We start from the raw sequence: 26,614 nt of genomic DNA on the forward strand, positions 1-26,614 counted from the left end.
GAACAAATCACTCTATTCATTAAGAGAATGTAACTATATATCTATCCTAACCACTTTGAATACACAGATATAAAATGGACATTCATCTGTATCCCCTTTTTGTAAATTTCCATTAATGGCTTCAGAATTAAAGAGATCCTGACATAGTAGCTTATACCTGTAATCCCAGAAATCTGGGAGACCAAGCTAGGAGGCCTGCCACATTTCAGTCCACCTAAGTAACTGTGTGAAAGGCTCTTTGTTCAATACCCAGTAAGGAGGAGAAGGTGGAAGAGGAGGAGAATGAGGAAGAGGAGACAATAGTGGTGAAGGAAGAAGAGTAAAGGAGGAGAAGTATAAAGAGATGAATTAAACACATATGAAAAGTAAAGACTGGGATTTGTGTTAGACCACAACTGGAGATACTTCCAGTTCCAACTGAACACTATTTACAATTTGTCCTGCCTTTACATAAACTGCTTCCTATTATCTGTCCCTTTAATTTTTATTCATCTGAACAAAATGAGAAATGGAGAAAGGAAAGGGTAAGATAGTAACTCTGAACATGACTACAGATGATAGAGATGTTTCTAGAACTCTGAAAGGCATCATCTGGCATTTTCATTTGAGAAAGGTGAATAATAAACTAATGGCAGACTACAAGAAAATGGTTGCTATACAATAATTGCTCTTAATGAACTTAATTGAAAATCTCATGTCTACCTGGATCTTGAAAAAGTTTTTACTTCTTTTGTCTTAATTTATTTTAAAGATATTATAATAATCAATAAGACATTAGCAACGGTACACATTTAGAAGACCACAATGAGTGCCACTCAACCATGGGTTTGTAAAAAAAAAAAGATTTCTTGAAAGCAAGAATTAATATTCAATTATCTATCCAATCTTGTATAACTATATCTGTTAATTTGAGTAACAGATTTGAAGATAAAAATAGATAACATAACAACCATTGTTAGCTATTCTGTTTTGAAAATCTGTAATGTATGGATTAATTATGTTATCCTGTTTCTATTTTTCTATTTGATTTTGCTTCTGTTTTTACTCTTCAAAAAGTTAAAAAATTAAATTAAAAAGTTATTACTTAGTAGTGAGTCTACTTTTTATCATTTGTATTTCACAAGTCATACAAATCACACAATTTATTTCTAACTCTGTCTTTAGCTATTATACAACTATGTCACGGGGCCAGAGAGTTGGCTTAGTGGAATAAGCGCTTCCCTGGAAAGCACAAGGGCCTGAGTTCAATCCCCGGTTCTGGAAAAAAAAAAACAATGTTACTACAATAAAATCATTAGAAATATGTATAAATTTACGCATATATTGATGTCAAGTTTTGAAAATATCTACAATCTAAATGTTGCCTATTGCTTTGAGATAAATTCTAATGTTCTACATTCAGTTACTAAACACACTTCACAGAACTATTGCATGATGAAAATAGTGTTAATTTTAATGAAAAAAAGAGAAATGTTGGCTTCCATGCAAAAAAGCAATCAGAAAAGGTGTTTTAGTTATATTCAATGTGAGCAAATTTCTCTTAGGCAAATATCTGCCTAAATAAATATACAAATTTATATTTATACAGCTGCAAATCAATTATTAGAAACCACAACATGTATTTGCTCTAAAATTTTCATGCCTTGTTTAACATTCCTACACAAAGTGTTTGCGGGAAGCAGAAACTACAATTAGAACAAGGCATTGTTAACAAGATTTAGAATAGCACACTCTTCTGTCCACAAGTTTAACTGCAAATCAGTTATCATAGGTAATATAAGGAGATGAGCTAATTTAGGGTAGATTTTATCCTACTAATGGACTTAAAGTTGCTTTTTCTTACTCATATTTCCTAATTATAAAAACCTAATGAAAAGAAGCTAATCAAGTAAAATAGTAATTACAATAGAAATGAAACCCAGGTATGATAGCCATTCACAAAAATTATTTTCAATGCACAATATGTATTCATAAAATTAAAAATATATTTCCATGTGTACAAAAGCATAAAGTTTCATAGGAGAGAAGAATTAAAGCAGAATTTCTTGCTGCCAAGCCACGGCCAAGGCTGCCTTTGTGGGAGCAATTCAAGAATAGTAAGTTTTGAGTCATCATAATCATTGGGAGGTGCTAGATCGATGAATGGAATGAATAGACAGCCAGATGGGAATGTAAGACAAACACTCACACTGAACTATCCTGTGTCTCAAGTGATTTTTTTCTCATTTGAAAGAGTTAATACGACTAATATCATAAGAGCAAGCTACAAAATCTATTTCACATTAGACATTGTTCTTACCTTTTGATACTGCCTAGTCCACATATTTGTTAAACTTTCTCATTTAAGAAGCATTTTATTTCCATATCTCTTAAGATCTACAGAGAAGTTAAAAAATAGTAGTGATGGTTCCCATATTCCCCTCACCCATATTCTCCTATTATTATATCTCACATTCATATGTTACATTTGTTGCAACTAAAAGGCCAACATTTTTATATTGCTATTACACCAAATTCCACAGTTCTATTGTGATTTCATTGTTTTTTTTCTAATGTACCTTTTTCCAGAATATAATTTAAGACATCAAAATAACAGTTAACCATAAGCCTTCTCTTACATGTTCACATATTTCCTTGATTTTGATGAATCTGACAATTATGAGTATTACCTATTCTTTAAAATATTCTTAAACTTGTTTGTCTAATGATTTTATTGTGGTTAGAATCAGGTTATAGGTTTTGAATGGGAGACCAAAGGTTACTTGCTCTAAAAATCACTCACCACTGATGATAACCTTGATCACCTGGACAAGTTAGAAAATGCCAGGTTTCTTAACTGTAAAGTTGTATGTTTCCCCTTTCCATACTTATTATCAAGTCAACAAATTCAACCCACAATCAAGGAATGAGAGTTTAAGAGCTACTACCTCCTTGGTGGGTGAATGATGTATATACATGATTTGGAATGCTCTATATGGGAAATTTGTCTCCTTACATCAAATGAGTTTGACTTGTTTCTTCTCCTCCTACTACTTTTGCTCCTAATATTAATTTTTACTCTCACATGTATCAGTTCATCTGCTCTTGTACTTTTTTATACATACACAGAAAGATTCCTTCCCTTAATGCTTCTCATAAGACCATATGTGTTCATTATAAGTAGGTGAAATAATTTTCATTTCATTTAGTCATATTGTATATCTACATATAGAAACCAGTCTTAGCCAGGTGCAGCAGTACACATCTTTAATCTGAACACTCTGGGAGTCTGAGGTAGGAGAACTGAGAGTTCAAGCCCAGTCTGTGCAACTTAACAATTTAATGAGACTATATCTCAATTTTTTAAAAAGGTGTGGAGATGTAACTTAGTTCAAAGGACCAGGGTTCAATGTCCAGTACTGCAAAGGAAAAAAATTATTATGAATTATTTTTCCTATCTATTAAAATGAGGACAAAGGGTTGGGGAGATAGCTCAGTATAATAGGTGCTTGCCTGGCAAGCACAAGGTCCTGAGTTCAATCCCTGGTACACAAAAATAAAATAAATAAAAAATAAATAAAGTGAAGACACTACACTGAATTTTTTTAGGAGACAGAATCTTACCACATTGCCCAGGCTAGCTTAAAACTCATGGACTCCAGTGTTTCTCCTGCCTGAGATTCCCAAGTAGCTGGGAATACAGGTGTGCCATCTATCAAACTTTAATTATACTGAATTTTTAAGAAATATGTGAATAGGTATATTATCTATGAATTTTATTTCAAGAGACATTGCACAATGTCTATTATATAAAAAGGCTGTCTAGTTCAAAAAATTGATACAGGGAAAAAATACACTACAATGTTTGTGCCCCATGGATTCTGATAGATGAAAAAATTATAAAATTTATGACATTCATGAAACTAGAAGTTTGAATGACTACATGTTGATGACATTAAGGAACAAATTTTGATGTGATGATAGTGTCATTACCTAGCTATTGTTGTATCTATTTTCTATGTTCGTGGGTTGGTTTTCAGGATGAAATAATTACCTAGCAAAGTAGCCTCATTTGAAAAAAGTAAACTCAAACATAAGAAACCAATGTTAAATATGAATCGAAAACATTTTAACATTAATGTAGATGAAGATTATATAGTATTACTTCACTTAAGTCTTTTCACAGACTGCTTTTTAATACAAATTATCAATTACTTCGAGGAAAATGAATGCTCAAAACCATCTTCTCATATTAATTTTAATTCATAGGGATTTTAAATGATAATGAACAATGTAGGTGAAAAAAGTACATAATCAAATGGACAAAGCTTAGGCAACTTCAAAACATTGGCAATTACACAGCACAATTACTGTTTTAAAATTCTATTATCCTCAGTACTGTGATTGCTTTTATTAATAACGAGAGAGTACAATGTATTCTCTCCACAACAACAATTTAAGTTGTTTTTACTTACTTCATAACTTCTACCCTAAACAAGCTCACCTCAATTTTACTAAAGGAAAACAAGGAAAAACAATAAAATATCATCGCTATATTTTACTCTCAACAATTCTTTTCCATTCCTATATGCATACTAGAATATATATTTTCAATATGTGTACAAATTATATAATCACTTTAAACTATAAAGTAGGTGGATTTGTACCTTTCACTACCATTTTACAAGTACTCAACTGATGAAATATCCCTGACTCTGTATTTTCCATCTATTTCCCAACTGTTTTTGGAGTACGATTGTCTCTAGCGTTTAACTTGCTTTTGTGATTCACTAAGCTATCATGTCATATCACAACTTCATCCGTGATCATGATTTCCAACAATAACTTTTGGAGATGAATCAATCTTTGTTGGATAGGTACAGGTGTTTCAGAAGCACAAGAATGGTCCAAATAAAGTCTGTGAAGAAACACCAATGAAATGAAAATAGCAATGGTAACCACTGCTGAACCAATCTGAACAAAGTAAGTAATCACTAGGAAACAATGTGAAGTGCATAAGAACACTTCTTACCAGGTGTCATGTACTTTTTTTTGTTTTTGGCGGAACCAAGGATTGAACTCAGGCCCTTGTGCTTGCCAGGAAAGTGCTTATTCCACTGAACCTTCTCCCTGGCCCCATGTACTTTTATTAGCAATCCTTTGCGAGCAACAAAATCTTTTTGGCACCAAGTTGGTAGCAGTAACCATTGGAAATAGATTTGTGCCTATGTTTAGATTAGGAAGAGAGGACCACCAAACTCCTGAGGTTTGCTACAAAACAGAAAAGCTGCCTCCAAGGCTGTAGTGGTGCATGGCATATTCGTCACAGTCTAGAGCCCTATTCTGAGTAGAAACACTTCGCTATGCACATGCTGTTACGATGGCAAATGGACCCAAGAGCTATAGCTCATCTTAATAGACATCATCTGTAGGCAGACACAGTATGATTGAAATGAAAATAATTTCTATTTTATCAATTTTTACATTTTCAAATTGACCCAAGAATCACAGCTCATCTTAACAAGCACTAGAGATATAGGTCTAAAAGGGGATGGAGTGGGGCCAGGGAGATGGCTCAGTGGAATAAGCGCTTCCTTGGAAAGTGCAAGGGTCTGAGTCCAATCCCTGGTTCCACCAAAAAATATAAAAATAAAAAAATAAAAATAAAAGAGGATGGCTACATGTTTGAAAGCATTCCCAGATTCCTCTCATGTCACCTCTATTTCTAGTAGAAAGGCAGAGTGGAAACTATATATTTCAGAACCAGTTAGAAACCAATTCAAATGGTATTATTAAACACCTGTCCCATGGGCCAGGGAGATAGCTCAGTAGAATAAGCACTTGCCTGGCAAGTAAGGTCCTGAGTTCAATCCCCAGTAATTATTCCAATATAATACAATTCATTCAAGATTTATAAGCAAAAACTCTCCAAGCAAAAGTTTCCTTATCTGTTAAGTGTGGATAATTGTAAATTTTCAGGGCTAAGATAGGCATGACAGACAATGGAGGGAACCCACCTACTACAATACAGGGTATGATAGTAAACACTTGCTACCATTTGTTATTTTTTTGCCTTAAAGATTAACAATACAATATAATATCTGCATTAATTTTAAAGCACTAGAAGCTGGCATTTATCATTCACTTACACACCAGTCATTCGTTTAACAAGAAAGTATGGTAAAAGTTAGGAACACCTTTTAAAGTTGGTGATTCCAAGTAACTGTCTCATCCAACTTATAAAAATGAGAAAGTTTGGCACAAGTTACTTAAATTGTACCTAAGATCACCATGCTAGGAGGTGATGGAGTAAGGATATAAACCCGAGCATGTTCGTCCAAAGTGCTCCTAAGTGTACTATATATGTGTTGCCAATTTTTTAATGGTAGGACAGTCAGGAAATAAAAAAGAAGTCAGTTCTGAAGATAATTATGTATATTCCTGAACTGTATCCTTCATGCTCAAGATTTTGAATCCAAGTCAGTAAGAAGGTGGGGACTTATTTTATACCTAAGTACATCACTGAGCAGATGTACCATCACTGATGCACTGCTTAACTTCTCTGTAGGTTACTTATAAAAAAGAGATTAAAAACTATATCTTTTCTAACTTTTAAGGATTACTATTAATAAGAAATACAAAGTAAATGAGACTTTTCCAGGTTTGGCAAATGAGAGGAAGAATCAAACTATGTAGTATAACAGTTGCAAAAATAGTCAAACATCAAAAAATAAACGTAATTCCAAATATGCAAAAATTCTAACTAAAACTACAACTTATTTTTTCAATATGAAAATGGCTTTTAGAAAGTGCTGTATTTGGAAACACTGAATTCTCCTGGGAAAAACAATTTCTTTCCCATCTTACATGCATTATTAGATTGATCAGCAAACCCTTCCTTCACATATTAAGAGCTATATTCAACAGTATCCTAGTGAAATTATCACATATTCCAAATGAATTGAATATGGACAGGTTACCATAAATAAATTCAACACATTATGTCTAGAGACAGACTAGAGAGAAAAACTAATCTAAGATATTCCAGAGAATCAACTTCTCTCTGTATGCAGCAATTCAACATCAAATCAAAAGCCTCTGTTCTGACAGCTACAAGGCAAGGGAGTATGCTTCTGGGTAAGGAAGCATTGCACTACTGATTTAATGCAATACCAATGCTAATAGACTGCTTCAAAGTTCACCCTATAACCAGTTATGGAAGGAGATGGGAAAAAGCATCCAGTCCTGCCATAACACATTGTCTGTATACCATGTGGAACTTGGCCAGTCAGAAAACTAACAACTGGACTACTACATAGGTGTAGCAACATTAATAAAAAGTTGTATTTTCTCTTTTATATGTTTAATACTTCTGTGGCTTATTTTGAAGATTAAAATATAAATTAAAGTTCCAAAATGAAAACATGAATTTTATACTCTATAAAGGAAAAACCATAAGGTCCCAGGACTATTAAGCTTTTTAAAAATACTATAGATGATTAAAAATGAAATATAATAAAAGATATAGAACAAATTTCTATTTAAAATTATAAACCTTCAAAATTATAAAAGATATTCAGTTAATATTTTTAACATTAATCACTTAGCAGAATTATTTAATGATTGTATTTTAAGGATTTTGTTAGTAAATTATGCTGTAAGAATAACCAATACCTGTGAGAAAATTACTCTGTAATAATATTTGGCAAATAAGGTAAAATGTAAAATGCAAGACCTAAACCAGACTCTTATTGATTGGTTGTAGGTATTACTTCAGAAAACATTTTGCAAGCCTGTTGTAAAAACAGCAGATATTCCTTGACAAATACATGGTCCTGAGTTCAATCCCTGGTGTCCACCAAAACAAAAAATGAAAAACAGCAGATATGTCTGAAACAAAAAAAAATTTTTAACAAAACACCACCACAAAAGAATATTGGGCAACTTTGAAAGAGGCAACTAACTTGGTGTGTTTTCTTTCTATCTACCATTGTGTCCAACCTATCCAATAAAACTGACTTCTAAGAATATTAAGGTCAAGTAAACATATACCAGTTATGTGTGCTCTTTTTTATTCATGTGGCAATGTTTTTATCATGTGTTAATGGCAGTGCAAATTTTGATTTTTTAAATAAACTTTTGTTTTTATATTGTTCCAAAAATTAAATGATGTATTGAGTAGAATAAATTATGGTACATTAGTAAAATTTATTTTTTAATTTAATTGAATTTTATTATGGAGAATAAAAACAGAAGCAAAAACAAATAGAAAAAAATGCCAGAAACAGGTTAACATACAACAATACATATGTTACAGAATTTCAAAACAAGAATAGCTAATTAACAATGGTTGTTCTATTATCTATTTTTGAAATCAAATCTGTTGCTTAAATTAACAGATATAACTATGCAACATTAGACAAATAATTAAATATTAATGCTTGCTTTCACAAAATCTTAATTCTTTGTCTTTTGTTAAAATTTATTTTAAAGAGACTAAATAATTGATAAGATATTAGAAACAGTACATATTTAGAAGACCAAGAGGAGAGATATTCACTCATGGATTTTGTATTACACATTATTGTCCTTGATGTAGTGGCTCAGATCGCAGATATCAGCATAGAGTTAGTCAAGAAGAAAATTCTAAACATTAACTGCTATTTTCAAAAAACTGATGGAAATTATTAGTACAATCATCTCAGCCATCCCATATACACTTGCATGTTATTCCTTCCTTCCTTTATCTCTATCTTTTCTCTTTTCCCTTATCCTTATTGTTTAATCCTAACGTTCAGTTTCTTTCCGCTTTACTATATCTTATTACACCTTTCAGGTTTTATTTCTTCTTTCAGGTTCTTACATCAGGGGGGAAATACAATAAAATTTAATGAGTCGATGCAAACACTGATGCTCTTTTCTCAAACTGCACAAGTGAAAACCTCTGTCAAAATTAATGACTGTAAGTCAAACAAATCAAAAAAGTTAAATGCATCTTTAAGTTTAAAAAATTGCATCATGTTGAATGCTATTAGTCAAATCAGAGTACAGTTGGCTCTTCTGCTTTGCAGTACTAGCAAGATTTCTTTCTTTCTTTCTTTTTTTTTTTTTTTTTTTTTTTTGAAATAGAGTCTCACATGCAGTTCAGGCTGGCCTTCACCTCCCTATGCACTGTAGACTGGCTTCAAACTCAGGGCAATCCTCCTGCCTTAGCCTCCCAAATGCTGGGATTACCGGTGTGCACCACCACATCTGGCAGCACTAGCTAGACTATATAAATCCAATGATGTTTTAGTAGGTTAAACAACCAATGTGCTAAAGTTAAGGACTTAAAATCTTTACTTATTCTTATTTACACTTTAACAATTCTATGTTGGGGGAAGTCATACTTTATTAGAAAAAAAATCTATAATTTAGCTACTAGTAACCATGTGATTCTCAAAAAAACCCACACCCACACATTGGACCTGTATTCAGGAAGCTAGCTTAACAATGTCTCTACACACATTCTAAGCACTCTCAAAAATTTGTCAAAATAAACTTACATTTTTTTAAAATTAAGGGTTTCTTCAAAGTTAGAGAGAAAAATGGGAAATTACACAAAAAATTGATTTAAGATACATCTTTACTATCTCCATTTTATTACCATTAATAAAAATGTAAATTCAATATTAACTGTAATAAGATAATGGTTTTCATTACGAAGGGTTACTTTTTCATGTTATATACCTAATTATCAAATAAAAGATATTCCATTCTCCCTAACAGAAAAGTTTTTATTTTGTATACAGTATGAGGTTTCTAAATTTTTATATGAAAACAAATAATATAAGATATTTTATTAATTTCACTGAACTATATGCCCTAAGATAAAGTTCCTTTTAAAGTACCAAAAGAAATACATAATTAGAAAATTTGAATGTAGAAAACTAAACACTTAAAAGAGGTTAAGTTTTAATTTCTAAACCATGAAGTACTTGCTTATTATCCTGTCCTACTAGGTGACATCAGCAAATAATATTTATATCATGTTTATAATACTTGTGGCATGAATACATAAGTCACACTTCACTGAATTTTAATTTTTCTAATATTTCATAAGAAAATTAGTCTAAAACACAATTTAGGGCTTTGAATTGGCTATAGCAAAACAACTCTGAGAAACAGATAATGCAATCCTCCTTCATAGTGTATTCTGGCCCAGAATATACAAGCTGGCACTGAAGTATCCATCATAACACTACAAGAGACTTTATGTGCATTGTCATTTAGGAAAGCAGAGTTGCTGACAGACCAGTAATCTTTGAATAATTTAATTTATTCTGTCACCCCAAAAATATTTTCTGAGTGGCCATTTTTACAACAGATACATTCTTATACATTGTAACAAAAAAAGACAGGGTCCCTTGTCCTCATCTAGTAGGAGAATTGGACATTAATCAAATTGCCATACAAATTAATTTATCAGTAAAGTTAGCAAATGGGACACAGGAGATATACATGGTACTTGAATGCCAGCATATAACTGGAGATTTGGTGTGATTTGGGAAATATGAGAAGACATTTCTTATATGTAAGAAGAAAGGCTTGAGATCTGAAGGGTGAGAAGGACTTAATTAAGTGGAGAAAAGAAAGCAGAATATGTGCAGTACAAAGGCTAAGTGATAAGCAAACAGAAAGGCCTAAAAGGTGGCCAGTGCAGGTAGTTTGACATGAAGCTTAGTTCAAAAGCAATAACCAAACCTTCAAGGGTCTCATAGACTGTGTTAAAGACTTTGATCTTTAGCCTACACACAATGAGAAGAGACTGAATTGTTTTTTTTTAAATGAGTTTGAGAAGTGAGAGGCTAGGATCAGATAAGAATCATTCTCAGGGATTCATCTTGACTGGTTTATAGATCAAACAAAATTAAAATGGTATAATTACATGACCTTGATAGAAAACATCATTTTGCCATCTATAATAACAAGAGAAAAGGGGAAGAAAGAGCTCACGAAACTTACCTTTTCTAAACCTAACTACCACTTCTCAAACTTTTCCACTGATGTGCTGATAACTGATGAACAGAACATACACACATCCCTGGGCTGTCTGAGGAATGCAGCTTTAAACAGCTGTTGCAAGCCTAAAATTCCAATTAAGCCTTTAGTCTTACCTTGAAAATCGTATTTATTTTGTTTTCTACGTCCTAGATATAGTATGCATGGCTGTTTTAATATTAAACACGTTAGCAAAAATTAACCCTTTAGCTTCTTTTGATCGCGTGGCTTTTGCACTCACAGAAATATACCATTTTGAGAAGCATAAGCCTATCCTATTTATGATAACTGTGAATTTGCCTGCCAATGTTACTCAACACAGTGGTTCTGTGCTGAAGACCATACACTCAAGGCTTACAGACCCTAAAGTGTGACAGAAATCATTAAAAGTTTTAGACATCGTTGTTGTTTTTTTCAAATTACCTAATCTCCCTGTATGCTTTTAAAGTAGTGAAGATGCTCCACCTTCTATTATTCTTAATAGAAGCTAATGCTTCATCTTTCACATTAAGCTCTATGAGAGAGGTACTTTAAGTCACACAGAATGCTAACTGTCATTAAGAACAAGGTAAGTTGTAGTCTGAGGTTTTGCTGCTACAAATGAAAATGAAAATTTATCACTGCTTTAAGAACAGTATTAATATTTAAAAAGTCCACCTCCATTCTTCATGTAATAACGGGGACCAGTAAAATTTTAAATATCCAACAACATAATGTTAATGTTGTAATTAATCTTCAAAACAACTCATTTTAACATTATTTCCAAATTATTCCTGAGAAACAGATTTGAAACAGCTGTACCAATTCAATACACATTCTTTGTGGGCTTATTTTTTGGCAGCCAAAATTTTATAATGTGGTATTTATTTAAACTCAGGACATGATGAGAGTTTTATTGTCTTTATAAAATGCAGATTTGTTCTTGTACTTTTCTACCACCTACTCACTCTCCTCCCTCACTTTCCCTCTTCTGCCCACCTCTCCTTGTCAACCAGACAAACCTATGGTTAACTGCCCCATCTCAGTCCTAGTCTTTCGGTGTACCTTGTTTAAATAGTTGATAAAACTCCATCTTTTCCATGAACCCCATCCTGATTCACAAGATTGTCAGCTCCTTCCATTGGTCCTTATACACGTTATAGTTTTTAGAAATTTACCCAGTATATTAGTTGCTTCCTGTCTGCTTTAGCACTGGATTGTAGTCTGTCCTGCCATCACTAACACAGGGTCATTTTTTTAACAGCAGAGAATAATTTATTCAAAATAATCTTTTAAAGCACCTGCTAAACATATGGATTGTATAACTAAGGCCTGAGAACCAGAATGTATCCACATAAACATAGTCTTTGTTCTTAATTAGGAGTAAATCTCGAGTGTTAACGAGCAAATGTTAACGACACTATAAATAAAAATCTTGCTTGTGAAGTAAATTCCACATATCAAGATAAAAGTATTTTTGCATAAAATGATAAGAATTTGAGTATCAAAAAATCTAACCCAAACTCGGTGCCTGTTGAGTCACCTTACAAATAGGAAAAAAAAAATCTAATTTTTCAAAAGGGAGTTATATGACCAAATTGATATTTTCTTTTAGTGTATAAATACTTACAATGTACACTCTAAGTGTATATATACACTTCAAGTTTCTGACTAAAGATATTTTCATCTAAATACAGTTCAGCTAAAATTTTGATATTTTCTTTTATCAAATGAAGATAAATGTAAAGCTAATCTCTGTGTGCTACAAGGGAGAAAAAAAAGAATTACTAAAGATTATTTTATCTGTCAAAACTTCCTTGTCTTATCAGATACATTCTCCTCCACAGCTTTTAACTTGTATACTGAATATATTTCATTACATTTCCCTTTAAGTTTGTATGAAAAACACTGGTTTTGTTTTTTATACCTAAAGTAAAGTATTTCATTTTCTATCCTCAAGATGGCTGAGTCATAGGGATAGAAATTAGAAGTCAGAAGATGTTTCTAGAAGCAAATAGATATGGTAAACAGAAAAAGAGTAGAGAGGGTGCTGTGGAATGGGGTGAGAAAAGGCTATCTTAATTTTTTAGATGATTTTAGGGATTGTAATATAACACTAGCTGGAGCTAACTTACAGAAACCAGAAGAGAAGACAAGCAGAGCAGGACTTGTTCAGAAACTTTGGAAATCACAATCATTTTATTTGACCCGGAAAGACAATAGAGAACACTGAAGAATGTCATGAAGGGAGATGGTTCTAGAAAATAACTGTTTTAGCCATGTGTGTATTCTTCATATGTCTCAAAGTTAGAAGAGATGTGAGAAGAAAATCAGAATGGTTACATGTGAGATAGGCAGGAAATTAATAATAAAACTAATCATGTGGGCCCTAAAGTGTTCAAAGGTTTTTCTTATAGTTCACTGTGCAAAACAAAAAAAAAAGTGGAAAAGGACTGGGGATTCAAACAACTGCAATTGTGAAGTGTGTGCAAAGAAATAAAGACAAGCTGATAAATAAGACATCAGAGCAGTACATTAAGCAAAATTACACATATTGGCTTACTTTTGCTGCCTATAGCTTTTTCCAATTACTTGTTTGTTTTTTCTTTGAAAAGAGTTTATGTTTTACAATTTCATCAAAAGTACAAGTGGCCTAAATACAATTTCTAAATAAGGTTTGTTTCAAATGATATATAATGAGTATTTGGTTTTCTCCAAAAATGTTTTTCAAAGTTTCATTTTTAAATTAATATGAAAGTTTATAAGTCATGTCCCAATAGTCAAAGTATTTGCAGAACAATCCAGGAAGCAGTGCGTGGTGGAGCAAACTTGTAATCTGGCACTCTGGGAAGCTGAGGCAAGAAGGTCATAAGTTTGAGCTCAGCCTGCATAAGGTAACAAATTCGCAAGATTCTAAATGAACTGGGAATGCAACTCACTGCAAAGACCATGGATTTAATAATCAGTATTTCACACACACACACACACACACACACACACACACACACGAGTAGTCTAAGATATACCTACTTACTTTACTGACTCATAAGGAGTTTGTGTCTTCACTTCAACTAACATGACAGTATGACATATCAAATTTTTATTGCTGATAGTAAATTTAGTGAGTAATGGATTTTACAAGTAATGGAGTTGGGAATGGGCAAAAATGTAAATATTCCCTTATATTTTTGCTAACAATTAAAATATATATCTACCTACAATATATTTTAATAAAAATAGCTCAGAATGCATTGTAACATATAAATAGCCTGTCATAAATAATCCTGAGTATATGCTACCAAAGGTCAAAATCTTGTCAGTACATTTCGCTCTTCATTTTCTTCTGTGATGATAGTTTCTATACCACTTCTATAAAATGTCTAGGATCATACATATATTACCATGTCTATTACTTAATGGTTCCTTTTTCTGTTTACTGAGGAAAAAAATATCCTAGAAAGATCATAAAGCTTGTACCTTACAGAGTAACTATTTTTCATGGTGACCAGTCGAAAGCATATGCTATATGCTTTAAATGTTAAAGATGATGAAACTGTCACATCAGGAGCATGCTCTGAAGAACTCCCACAACGTTGGAGTTGTTCAAGAGTCTTGTTCCTTCTTTGGTACTGCTTTTATAACACTCTACATTATACAACACAAAATGAGGTTTAACCATCTCAGAGCTACAGTGCAAATTAGCAGTTGACTTTTAAATATTACTGTATCCTCAGAAAGGGTAAAATTTACTTCTAAATATTTTTCATTAAAGTTTATTTGGGGAAAATAGTAGACATGTAAAATAAACTAAGGTAACAGTACATGTGACAAGCTTAAACAAATGTTCATTTCATCCAATTTTTTTCTACAAGTTATCTTCTGATACTGCAACTCAAACCTACAGGTATATGAATCTTATGGCAATTTCAGCAGTCAGCAGTTCAGTATTTGAAATAGGTAATTATATCAGTCATATACTTTCCTGCTCCTTTGTTGTACAAATATACATAAGTTCTATTTTGGGTACTCATATGTTCTTTTCATGTAGCTCTAAACTGTGTCTCGAACAGGTATAAAAACAATTTGTTGACTTAAATATAATGGGCATTTAAAATAACAGCTAATAATGTTAACCTAACTTCACAGAAGCTGGATTTTAGGCTGGAGAGATGTTTAAAGAACTAGTGTATTGGAAAAGTAATAATGCGTGTCACATTATGTGCATCATATGTTGTGCAGTACTTGCTTCAGGGGACCTAAACTATGGAGAGAATGGAAACTGCAAGAATGTAACTGGCTGTAAGTAAAGAAGATGGAGTATGCTGCACTCATTACAAGCATCATGGGAATTTGTAAGAGGTGGAATGTAAAGGTAATCTGACTCCCATGGAGCCAGGATAGCTTTTTGAATATTTCAGCAACAGAGTCAAAACTAAAATAACCTTTTTGATAAATTTGAAAGGTTTTCATTGAGGATATTGTGCTTCTTGAAAATGCCCTAGGTCCTCTTTTTTCCATGACTGAGATGCCAGATGTTTGTATCTGAGAAGAAAATGGGAGGAAATTGGTGGAAATCTAGAAAGCTGGAATTTCAATAGCAAATACGGAAAGAGAACAGGCAGCAGAAAAGGTGAGCCACTGCAGGACTCTGTCTTAGTCATCCTTATGACACCCATGGCACCTTAGCACAATGTACTGCACACAGAGGGGCAGTCGATAAATAATGAAGTAGGTTTAATTCAATTCACTCACATTTATACTGTGCTTTGCAGTTACAAAGCACTTTCTACGTATTAGAAAAAAGTAAATGAGGAATAAGGAGGCAAACTCGGATAAAAGGAAAGCAAATAGATGAAAGAATGTCCATAAGAATAAGAAAAAGGCTTAGTCAATTGAAGAAAAATACTAGAGGGGAAAATTCAGTTTCTTCTTGTCACTTTCAATCTGTCTCAATCATCTCACTTTTCGTTGTTCAAAGGTACCCAGGGCTTACGAAGTCTGACTCCTAAAAAAGGCCTTAAGAAGGAGGCTAGATCACCTTTGGAGCAGGCATTTTCAGACATGGTAAGCTTGGAGTCTCCCCCTCCTGTATCTAGAGTTTATGCTCGGGTTAAACCTCTGGCAAAGCTCTAACACCTCCCAAGTGTCTTCCACGTGTGGCCAGGAATCCTTTATTCCATCCCATCTGTCCACATCAGCATTCCTAAAATCTTAGGGAAGACTTAAGCTTAGGTGTGGACAGCAGGGGCTCTCTAAAAACCCAGGAACTCAGACAACAGAGGGAGGTAGTGAAGCAGGAAAGCCCTGAGAACAGAGAAAGCCCAGCTGTCTGCCTGGGAGAGTGAAAGTCTCTACGTAACTGTGGTCACAGCAATTGCCCGGGGTGGCTTCAAAATGGATGAAATGAAGGGCCATTTGAATGCGCACTACCTTGCACCTGGCATTGAGCCCCTAACCAAAAGCTCCAAGGTACAATGCCTCAGCCCGCTGGACCGAGGGGGAGGCAAAGGCTGTGCAGTATGCGCAGAAGGCAGCCCACACGTACCAGAGCAGACGCTGTCCCAAGAGAAGCATGTTTTCCAAACCCCGAAGTAGCTTGTCCCCCCCGAGAATCCTCAACCCAACATGGAGGAGGGGACTGACAGCTCAGCTCCTAAAGGGAACGATCCGATTGTGTCCTGACCCCATTATGCGGTCTTAAAAGTTGCCAGGAGAGTTGGCGCTGGAGAAGACACCTGGCTGGGGCAGCCGCCAAAGGGGGCGCCAGGTTTCCCAGGAACAAAGGGGCCGACGTCGGGGCGACCAGGGAAGCGGGTATCCGGGGTGAAAGGCAGACTCCTCGCTGAGCTGGAAGACCAGGATTGTCACGTCCTAGCAGCCTGGGGCACAGAGGGGCACGGGGAACCGGCAAGATGCTCTGGGATTCCGCTGCCTGGCTCCCCGATTCCAACCAGGTGGCGCCCGCCGCCCTCATGCTCTCCGCGCCCCTCTGACTAGAGACAAAAGGAGACGGTAGACCCTGGCCCCCCCACCCCGCCCGCGATCACCCGGGAGAAGCTCTGGTGTCGGAGTCTGCGGCAGCGGCTGCCGCTGCCTCGTGCGGGGACCCCGCGCCCCGGTACCGCCGTGCCCTCCCCACTACGGGCATTACCTTTCATCCAGTCCACGACTTGACTCGGGGACCATTTGCTCACTGGTTCCATTATCAGTGCCATGGGCACTGGGTTGCTTCCGCGCGGGTCGCGGGGCTCGGACAAAACGAAGTCGGCACCTCGAGCCGCCCTCAGGTGGGGTCCGGTGCCCTCCGCAGCCTCCCGGGGCGGGCAGCGCAGAGCAAGCAGCTTTTGTGCGCCGCTCCCGGGCTGGATCGTCCCTCGGCCAACTGCGGGCAGCAGGGTGGGAGCGGCGACGGGAGGGCTCCGCGCAGGGGTCGCGGCTCCGCGCCGGGTCTACTCAGCCCCAGTTCAGGCGGCGGCGGTGGCTGCGGCTGCGGCTGCTGCCTCCGCCGCTCCGCTCGGATCTCCGTCCCCGCGGGGCTTCAGTTCATGGCTGGAGCCGCCGAGGGTCGCCGCGGTCAGGGACGGAGCCACCGCCGCACGCCCGCAGCCAACTTGCCGACTCGCCGCGCGCGCGAGTGAAGCCCCCAGCAAGACTCGCCGCCGGGCGGAAATGACGAGGGGCCGCCTGCCACCCAAATTCTCTCTCCTCTCTCCCTCCCTCTGCAGCCCTCAGATGCGGGGCGCGCGCACCACGAGCCCCCCGCCCGCTCGCTGCCGCGCGGTCCCGCCCCCCGGGGCCGACGGCAGGCGCGCGAGGCGCGTGCGCGTGCGCGTGTGCGTGTGGGCACGAGGCCGGAGCTCGGGGTCTGTCTGGCGGGCTGGCAGGTGCGGGTGGCTTGCGCCCCAGTGTGCCCGCCCTGGGGTCCCCCGGGGGCTTAGGTGCGCAGGCAGTGCTTGCGCTGCGCCAGCGCCGCGAGCCCCGTCCAAGCCGATGTCAGTCAGTAGGGTGCTGGCAGTGGGAGCACAGCTCCGGGGGCCTGAAAGGGGACCCGCGGCCACTGTTAGATAGGCTGGCAGCCCACTAGTTGAACACCGACGGCTGGGGAGGTACTTTCAGCCCGGCCAGTGAGGGAAGGGCGCCCCTCCGAGCGCAGGGCTTGCAGAGAGAGCGGAGCTTTCCTAGCCCTGCCCTCCCCTGCTGTTCAGTGGGCTCTTGCTGTGATTTCCCGGACCCGAGCTTGCCCGCGGAGATGGAGGCGTGGACTGCCCTGGACTGGAACCCGGCTCAGCCAGCCAGAATCACAGCGATGACGCGGCAGGAGGGCCCGAGCTGTGGAATCTCTCCCGGGCCATGAAAAGAGGGGCAGGGAGGCTGCCACTTGCGAGGTGGGAGTCTCCCTGCTCCCGGGTCCTGTCTTCCCCGCCTTCCTTTGCGAAGGGCCCTTTTGAGTTTTCAGCCAACTCTTCCAAACTAAAAGCTCCCAGTACCTATTTTATAAGGACCAAAAGGTAACAGTATTATTTAAATGGGGTGATAATTTATAAACAACATGAGTTTTCCAAACCCTGTTTGCTTCAAACCCTCCGTAGCGAAATGCTGCAAAATATAGCTAATTAGGTTTTACTTGAAACAAACAACCTGGAGATTATCTCTGCAAACTACCACCATTATAGATGTTTTCTTTCTATAATTATTAAATAGCACCGCTGAGTAAAAGAGAAACTTGTTTCTGTAATCATTTCAGTAACATCAGTAGGTTTTGGCAGTTCCTTCAGTGATCATTTACTCCTGCTGGATTTTGTGAGATGTGGAACTGTCCCCCACCTTTTTGATTGTCATGCGTTGATGACCCTCTCAGACACATATGCAAAGGCTTGAAGTAGTGGTAGTTAAAATACTGATATTTTAATGCTAGTGATACAAAACAAGTACAGTTTAAGAGGTGTGTGTTTAGGCTTACTGTTTTTCTAAAAATTCAAACTTTAAATATTTGTGAAATTTTGGAAAGAGATTTAGGAGGTTAGATGAGTTTACACTCAGGACACAGGTTTAGTGCCTTCCTTTAAAAGCCTAGATCATGATTATGATTTACAATTTTTTATTGGTTGACCAAGTGTGAAAGATGTATGTTACATTCTAGTTGAGTCTAAAAACTTTAGCACTGTTTATAGAAAATAACATTTACAAGTGTCACTGATTTATGGAATAGCTTTATTTTAAAAATAGATAATTTTGAATTCTTACAAGTTACAATCGTAGAGCAAAGTTTAGCATTTTCCTAGTTCTGTAGGATGGCTTAGTGGCACAGGGCTTGCTTAGCATGTAAAGGCCCTGTGTTGGATCTTAAGCACCATTTACATGCAAAACAGTAATTTCATCGAAATACTAATAATTAAGATGGACATTTATTTAGCAAAGTGCTAAGCATTTCAAAACATCTGTATTATTATCCACTTTTTACAGATAGGAAAACCTTACCTATCACATTCACATCCTATCTCCAAATCTATTACACAGAGTTTTTAATATGTTATCAAATTAATAAGCTTTAAAAGGTTAAGTACTTTGAAATCATGATGCAAAGTCCGTAACATGAACTTTGAAACTAGTAAACCAATAAAAAGGGTTTGTATCCATCTCATGAAGTGACAGTATGAATGAATAGGAGGTTCATTGAATAATGACTAATTTTCATCAAAATATCAACTGCACAGAGGCTGAGAATCACCATGAATATTCCAGACAGTTCCTGACCAGCACCTAACATCAAGAGACTGAACTGCACAACAAGAAACCACGTTGTGGATCACACTGCAAGCACATTCAAAGTGAGATACCTCTTGTATAATGATTGAGTAGAGTATCAGTCAAGAAAGATGTCAAAGACTAGGATACAGTAAAAGTAGATGTTTATTTCATGAAAAAGAAAAAAGAAAAGAAAACAAAGACCCAAAAAAGGAGGATTTTGAAGACAGTCCTATATCAGAATAAACTGGTACATACCCAGTTCCTACTTCTCTTATAGTCAGAAGTATAGTTGGTTAAATCACCTAAAATAGCAGTTGATAATAAGTCTCACAGTTAAAAATGAGCCAAAATGTGGGTTTGGAGATATGTTCTCTAATAGAGTTCACCAAGACCTTACATATTTGTCCTAAATTCTCCCTCCTGAAGTTTTTTTTTTTTCCAGAAAACATAACATTTGCCTTTGACTTTAACAATGTAGTCAACATCAATTATTCCACTTAATCTGTTCTTACCATGGCTGGCTTTTCACTTTAGATAGTCTTGATTTGGTGGCTAAGAGGATTAAATCATCAGTGACTTTACTGTTATTCTTAACTACAAATGACTCAGCTAAATATTTCCTGTACTTGTCTTTCTACAACTTTTCAAACAAACTAGTTTTTTTATTATTTATTCTATTTTTGAAAATTAAATGCCTTTCTCCACTTTTGAAAGCATAAAATAATATGATTACATACAAACCTGGACAGCTTAATTTTGCCTTACAATACAGTCACAAAGATTGAGAGGAAAATATTTTGTCATAAAATACACAAAAATATAAATGATATAATGTCATGCATACTTCGCCCTAGAAATAAGCACAAACTTTAGAAGTAGCCTTAGATTCCTTTTGAAAACAAGTAGCTTAGAAATATTGTCAATTATATTAACTGGAAATATAATCTTCAGATGTTTGCAACTGTATTAAAATGAATCACATAAAATGCTATTTTTCATTATTTTTGGAGTTTTTAAAGTTGACTAATCCAGTTTATGTCACCAGTTGTGATAGTATTCCTTTTTGTTCTTCCCTCTAAATTTTCATTAAAAATCACTTTACTAACCATTATGTTAAGATTTTATAGCATAATGATTATTTTGATTAGCTTCAGATACAGAATTTACAAGTGATTCTCCAATTGGAATCTGATTGCCTAGTGGATATGAGTTTTAGAATAATCTGAAGTATTACTTCTGTTTTGCATATTTTAAATATGAGGTCAGGTAGGACATAGTTTTCCACTGGAAGAGGACTTTCTTTCTTTCTTTGTATTTTAGGGAAGGGTCTACAGCGTGTTTAGGGTCTCACTATGAGATCAGACCCCGAGTGATCCTCCTGTTTACAGACTCCCAAGAGCTGGGATTATAGGCGTGCACTACCACGCCCAGAATCAATTGCCTTCTCAGTGTGCCCCAGGGGTGGGGCCGGTGGGGAGGTTGAAATGGCCTGCTTTAATCCCCTGAGCTATTTGGCCAGCCCCTGGAAAAAGGACTTTCAAGTCTTTATTTCTTTGAGGCCAAAGAGAGAATAATGTATGTGTTTCTTCTGGAGCTCATAGCTGAAGACTTCTGAGTTCTGTTTTTCAGATGAGGCTACCCTATAAGGGTATTAATCTTTACTTACCTTTTGTACTACAGAGAAACTTGCTTTGCATTAGACCTCAGATGTGCCATGCAAGACATTTTGTAGTATTTTCCATTATTTAAATTGTAGATGAAATATCTTGTACAGCCATTCTACCTTTTCCAGTTTGCTTAAGTTTTTTACTTTTTCTATAGATGTGTTTAATTTCTAGGTATTTTGCTAAATGAGTAATATTATATAATTTTTTCTCCTTTTTGTTTTTGAATGGTCTGGTCACTACAGCATAGAACAATGTGTAGTATGTGCCCTAAAATATAGAAAAAGATAGCTTTGTTTTGCAGAGATCTTTCCTATCATTTCAAAAATAGATGTTCCATATTGGTGCATGTTGTATGCCTTAATGAGAAGAAAATAGATAAGCAATTCTGAAAAGAGCAGTAGTGATAAAACATAAGCTATCTCAAGAATAATATGATCTGGAGAAACTGTAGCACAATTTCTAGAACAATATTGTTATCTTCTTAGTAGTGTAATTCAACCAACAACTATGAATTAAGAACCAAAGCTCTCATATAGCCAACCACTCGATTAAAACATAAGTGTGCAATCGTCAGAGACCTAAGTATTAAGAAACTTTTAATGGGCCTTTAGTGCACAGCTCTGGTCAGACTTCTCTTTAGACTTAATAGGGAAAAGAAGCACCAAGAGAAGATCATTAGTAGAATCCCGTATTATTTTGCCTCTAAGGTAAACTGTATTAAGTTAAGCCATGTTTTGTTTTCTTGACTAAGATCTACAGTAATCTTCACTAGGCAATGAGAAAATGGCCTGAATCAAAGTTAGCCCAACAGAGTTTGTTCGTTTGGTGGAGGCCTGTCCAGTACTCACCCATGCTTCATTGCTCACACTCACAACACAGAGCCCGCCACGTTACAACTTCTTGATACATAAAATCCTGTTCCACCGTGGAAGTTTCCAATGTATCTGGCCACCATTAATGAAGTGCCTATCAATTCATTATTCAACAAATGTTTTTGAACAATATTAATATGCTAGCACAAGTTTTATTCTTTGATAAAAAATATTAGTTTGATTTCATGAATGTAGATGGCCAAAGTTTTCATAGGCTGCGTGAGAAAACAAGAACATTCACAGCTAATTTAACAGAATAATATGATAAGTGCAAGACTACGTATGCCTGGTGCTATGCAAAGAGGACGACTTAACAGCTAGAAGAAAGATAATAGCGTGGGGACAATGCCTGCTTTAGGTCTTAAAGTTTGACAGCTGAGCAATGGTAAGGAAAGAGGACTTCTAGGCAGAACAGTGTGAAGAAATTACAGAGTACTACATGTAGATAACAGGATGGTTGGATTAAAAAGCAAAACAAGAAGTAAAAGATGAAGTGGGAGAGATGGGTGACAGAAAGATTATGGTAAACAAATCAGACCAAGAGACAATGGTTTTAAGCAACGAAGCAACTTAGTCATATTAATATGTTTTCTGTCAAGTAGTCTGGTAGCCCTGGAGAGTATGCATTTCAAATGGACGGACAGATCAGGGAGGGGAGGCAATAGACCAGAGAAGTGATGACTCAGGTCAGAAATTCCACTGTGGAGGCGGTGATGATGGAGCAAAGATGGATTTAATATCCAGAATAACTTGGTGATTGTTTAGAAATGGGAGGCTATATAAAAAGAATCAAGAATGATTCTCAGAATTCTAGCTTTGGTAAATGGGTAGGCAATTTTTTTTCACAAAACATACAAACTAGAAGAAGTACACTTGAAGTAATCTGAGATATTACTTCTATTTTGGATATTTTGAATATGAGATATTCATGAAACAGTCAAGGAGTTTTCAGCAGGCAATCTCTGCTCTCACATATAGGAATATGAAGCTTGGTATGAGCTGAAGATATAAATGTATGAGTCATCATTAAAACAGGAGTATGAATGAGAGATAATGAAAGATGCTGATAGAAGAAGCATACCAAAGTGCAAGAGAAGTAAATATAAGGAGAATGCTGTGTCATGTTAGCCTATTGAACAAAGAAATTCAGGAGAAACAAATGGAAAGTTGTGTGAAGGGTAAAAATGACATTATTACAGTAAGAACTGAAAAAAAATGATGTTTTCCTCAGCTTTGGAGTTCTTTCATTGTGTTATTAAAATCTGAAGGGATATCAGAATAGGAAGGCTTGGTGTACAGGCATTAACTTTTCACATGATGATTTTTTTCTACTTTTCCTTATATCTCAGCTAGTATATATTTTATTGAGGTGGCTTCACAGTGAATGACAACTCTGCTCCAATTTACTCATCATGACTTGTATTGTTTTCTAATGAAGCAGAGAGAACTGCTCATATCTGTTTATACTTTTACCATTTAGAATTATGGCTCCCTTTAAAACTGGATTATTTTTGAAATCCCCAGCATCAGATTTGTAGAGAAACACCTTTGCTATGGCACCTTAGAAATCTTGCACAAACTCAACATAAGCTATGAAGATAAGAATTAAGCACAGCGTGGTGTCTGTTTGAGGATGGCCCAGGATCCTCCCCAGAACATAGCAAGATCATTTTGTGAAGAACTATCATAAGTCTTTTTTCCAATTTGCCACCTGGCTTCCAGTGAGGTATGGGAATTTTAGTCATACCTCAACTTCAGGTACAGCTTCAAACTATTAAATACTTTGTAGTCTAGACTTAGCTTCTCAGTGCCAGTGGTCTACCACTTGCGTTGTACGTTAAACAGTCCCTCACATTGGCATTACTGTATGAGACTAGGGGTATAAGGAATTGACACTGTGCTAAATTTGGGTTGCTGTCTGTGTAATAATAAGTTCTCTGAAGCCAGTTGGGGCTGTTGTCTTCTTACTAACTGAATCTATGGAAGCGTGACAGGCCAATTTAGCAGCTGCCACCCATGCTGCAGATTAGGATTGCTTGACTACTTGGCATGAATCTGATTGAGGAAGTCCATAAATACTAAAATTAGTTAGCTCTCTGAAGACCTCTGCCTGGATAAACTAGGCCAGGTCAGCATGGCCTAGTAAATCACCAGCAGCAGTCACAATTTAAATTCAAATGTGAAATACTATTTCCCTAATCATTAGGGCTCCCTAAGATCTCATAATTAATAAACACATGTAAATGATACATAACAAAACATCAACTTCCATGTGAGCCCTCTTGTCTGAACTTTAAAATTATTTATTACAGGACCGGCAAGATAGCTCAGTGGTCTAAAGCGCCTGCTTGGGCAAGCGTAGGCAAGCGTGCGTAGACCACGGTTCGATCCGCAGCACCACCATGGTGGGATGAGCCAGCCACAAAAAAATAATATATATAATATATATATATATATATATATAATTACAAAACACATAGATTTAGAATACTCTGTCATGTTCAAGATCCATTTTCATCTGAATATTTAGCAGTGATGCTTACATAGAAGTGCTCATTTGATAGTGGCAAATTTGAATTGGAAAACCTGACAGTAGATAATATCAAAGGCTCTCCTTATAAGGTAACTGGTAAATCTCTATAGACATATCAAAAGTTTTAGTGTAGGAGGTATTTAAGATAAGAGACCAATTATTTAACCTTTGGCTAATGTTGTAGTCAGTGATTTGCAAGGGGATAGATTTGGTACAGGACACATACATTTATAGAAGTATCTTATAATATTCATCCAGAAAGTCAAATACAGAAAAGTACAAGAGACTGCCCTGCATAAGCCAAGCCAAAGGCCTATGGACCACAGTGATAATCCTCCATGAGTCCAGCCAGAAGCCTGGAACACACGTTGATATCTCATGCAAGTCTGCGTCAGGGATCTGCGCGAGGAAGACCCTCTTGCCAGTGGTAGAACCTAGACAGTTTGGGCCAATGAGGTGAAGGCTCTGCCCTGGAGTGAGAAAGCAACAAAGACCAGAGCTCCCCTAAAAAGACCAGTCATCCCTTTCCACAGTGAGGAATGGAGTTCCTTCCAATGATGAGAATAGCCAAGTCTGTATCAGGAAAACCAGCCAGAACAAGCTATCTTCTCAGAAATCTTCAACCTCCAATTTTCCCCTCCAGTTCTCCTTTTATGCCTTTTGCAACAATCCTCAGGTGGTTCTTCTATTCCCAGACCCTTGCTGACTCAGTTTTTTCACCTGGACATTACCATTCAAGTTGACCATTAATCTGTCTATCACAGCTAATAATTGAAAGACCAAAAAAAAAAAAAAAACACCAAAAGACTTCTTGAAATAATATTCAAATTAAATAATGTAAAAGGATACAAATACTACAAAAAAAAAAAAAAAAAAAAGATGGGGAGTGGTAAAAGAAGATTTTTTTTCTCCAAAATTGGTGAGGTTTTTTTTCCCCTAAAATCAGTCTTGTTTACTTCTAGGAAGATTGACTAATTATGGATATTCATAAATGGAATAAATCAGCTAATTGTACTGATAAGGGGCTGTGTCACAAAAGAGTAGGAAGTGTTTGTCACTGCTTTTGACATTTTCTAGATTTTGCAAATAAACAGTTATGTGAATGATGTAATGAAATATTTCAGTTTGTTACTTGTAGGAACTATTTCATATATTTTGAAGCACAATGTAAGCTATTAGTGATTGATATTTCATTTACTGCTCCTTTGTGTGTGTGTGTGTGGTACCGGGGATTGAACTCAGGGCCTTGCACTTGCCAGGCAAGCACTTATTCTACTGAGCTATTTCCCTGGCCCTTTGATTGATATTTCAACATAAGCATATATTCTGTATATTCCTTGTGCTAGGTACTGTAGATAAAAAATGAGTAAAACATGGTTGCTGTCCTCAATAACCTAAATAAAGCATGTAGTGGATTTTTTAAACATAATGTATAAAGTGAAATGACAGGGACATTATGAATTATTGTGGTATATTTCACAATATGAAAATATATTCATACCAAATCAACAAACAAGTATTTCTCTAGATTTGAAGATGGCAATGTAATTTGTATATATATAATGTTTTGTCTGCACTCATTTAACTAACATTTATGAAATAGTTACTGTGCACCAGGCCCTGGTACCATTTCCATTATATTTACTAGTTGGATATGTGCTTAATCCAGTCCCAATAGCCTAAAGCATTTGAGGGGATTATGGAGCAGAAATGAAATCATCAGGCAAAGGGCATGAAAAGAAGCTAGAGAAATAGCAAGGAATTGGAGGAAAAAGAGCATATAGACCTTTTAATAA

At 36.5% G+C, this 26,614-nt stretch overlaps 1 protein-coding gene across 4 annotated transcripts in view; it reads right to left on the bottom strand.

The window, feature by feature from the left end:
* The window catches only part of Cnksr2 (connector enhancer of kinase suppressor of Ras 2), a 314,719-nt gene extending 296,911 nt beyond the window's left edge, over positions 1–17,808 (bottom strand). For all 4 annotated transcript variants that reach the window (XM_023715390.1, XM_023715389.1, XM_004631400.2 and 1 more), the window contains exon 1: positions 17,150–17,808. In XM_023715390.1, the coding sequence (XP_023571158.1) occupies positions 17,150–17,213 (64 nt within the window). In that variant the 5' untranslated portion in view covers positions 17,214–17,808. The remainder of the gene's footprint in view (positions 1–17,149) is intronic.
* Positions 17,809–26,614: the final 8,806 nt, after the last annotated feature.

This window comes from Octodon degus, unplaced genomic scaffold (genome assembly GCF_000260255.1).
Source record: "Octodon degus isolate 3935 unplaced genomic scaffold, OctDeg1.0 scaffold00041, whole genome shotgun sequence".
Taxonomy (NCBI): Eukaryota; Metazoa; Chordata; class Mammalia; order Rodentia; family Octodontidae; genus Octodon; species Octodon degus.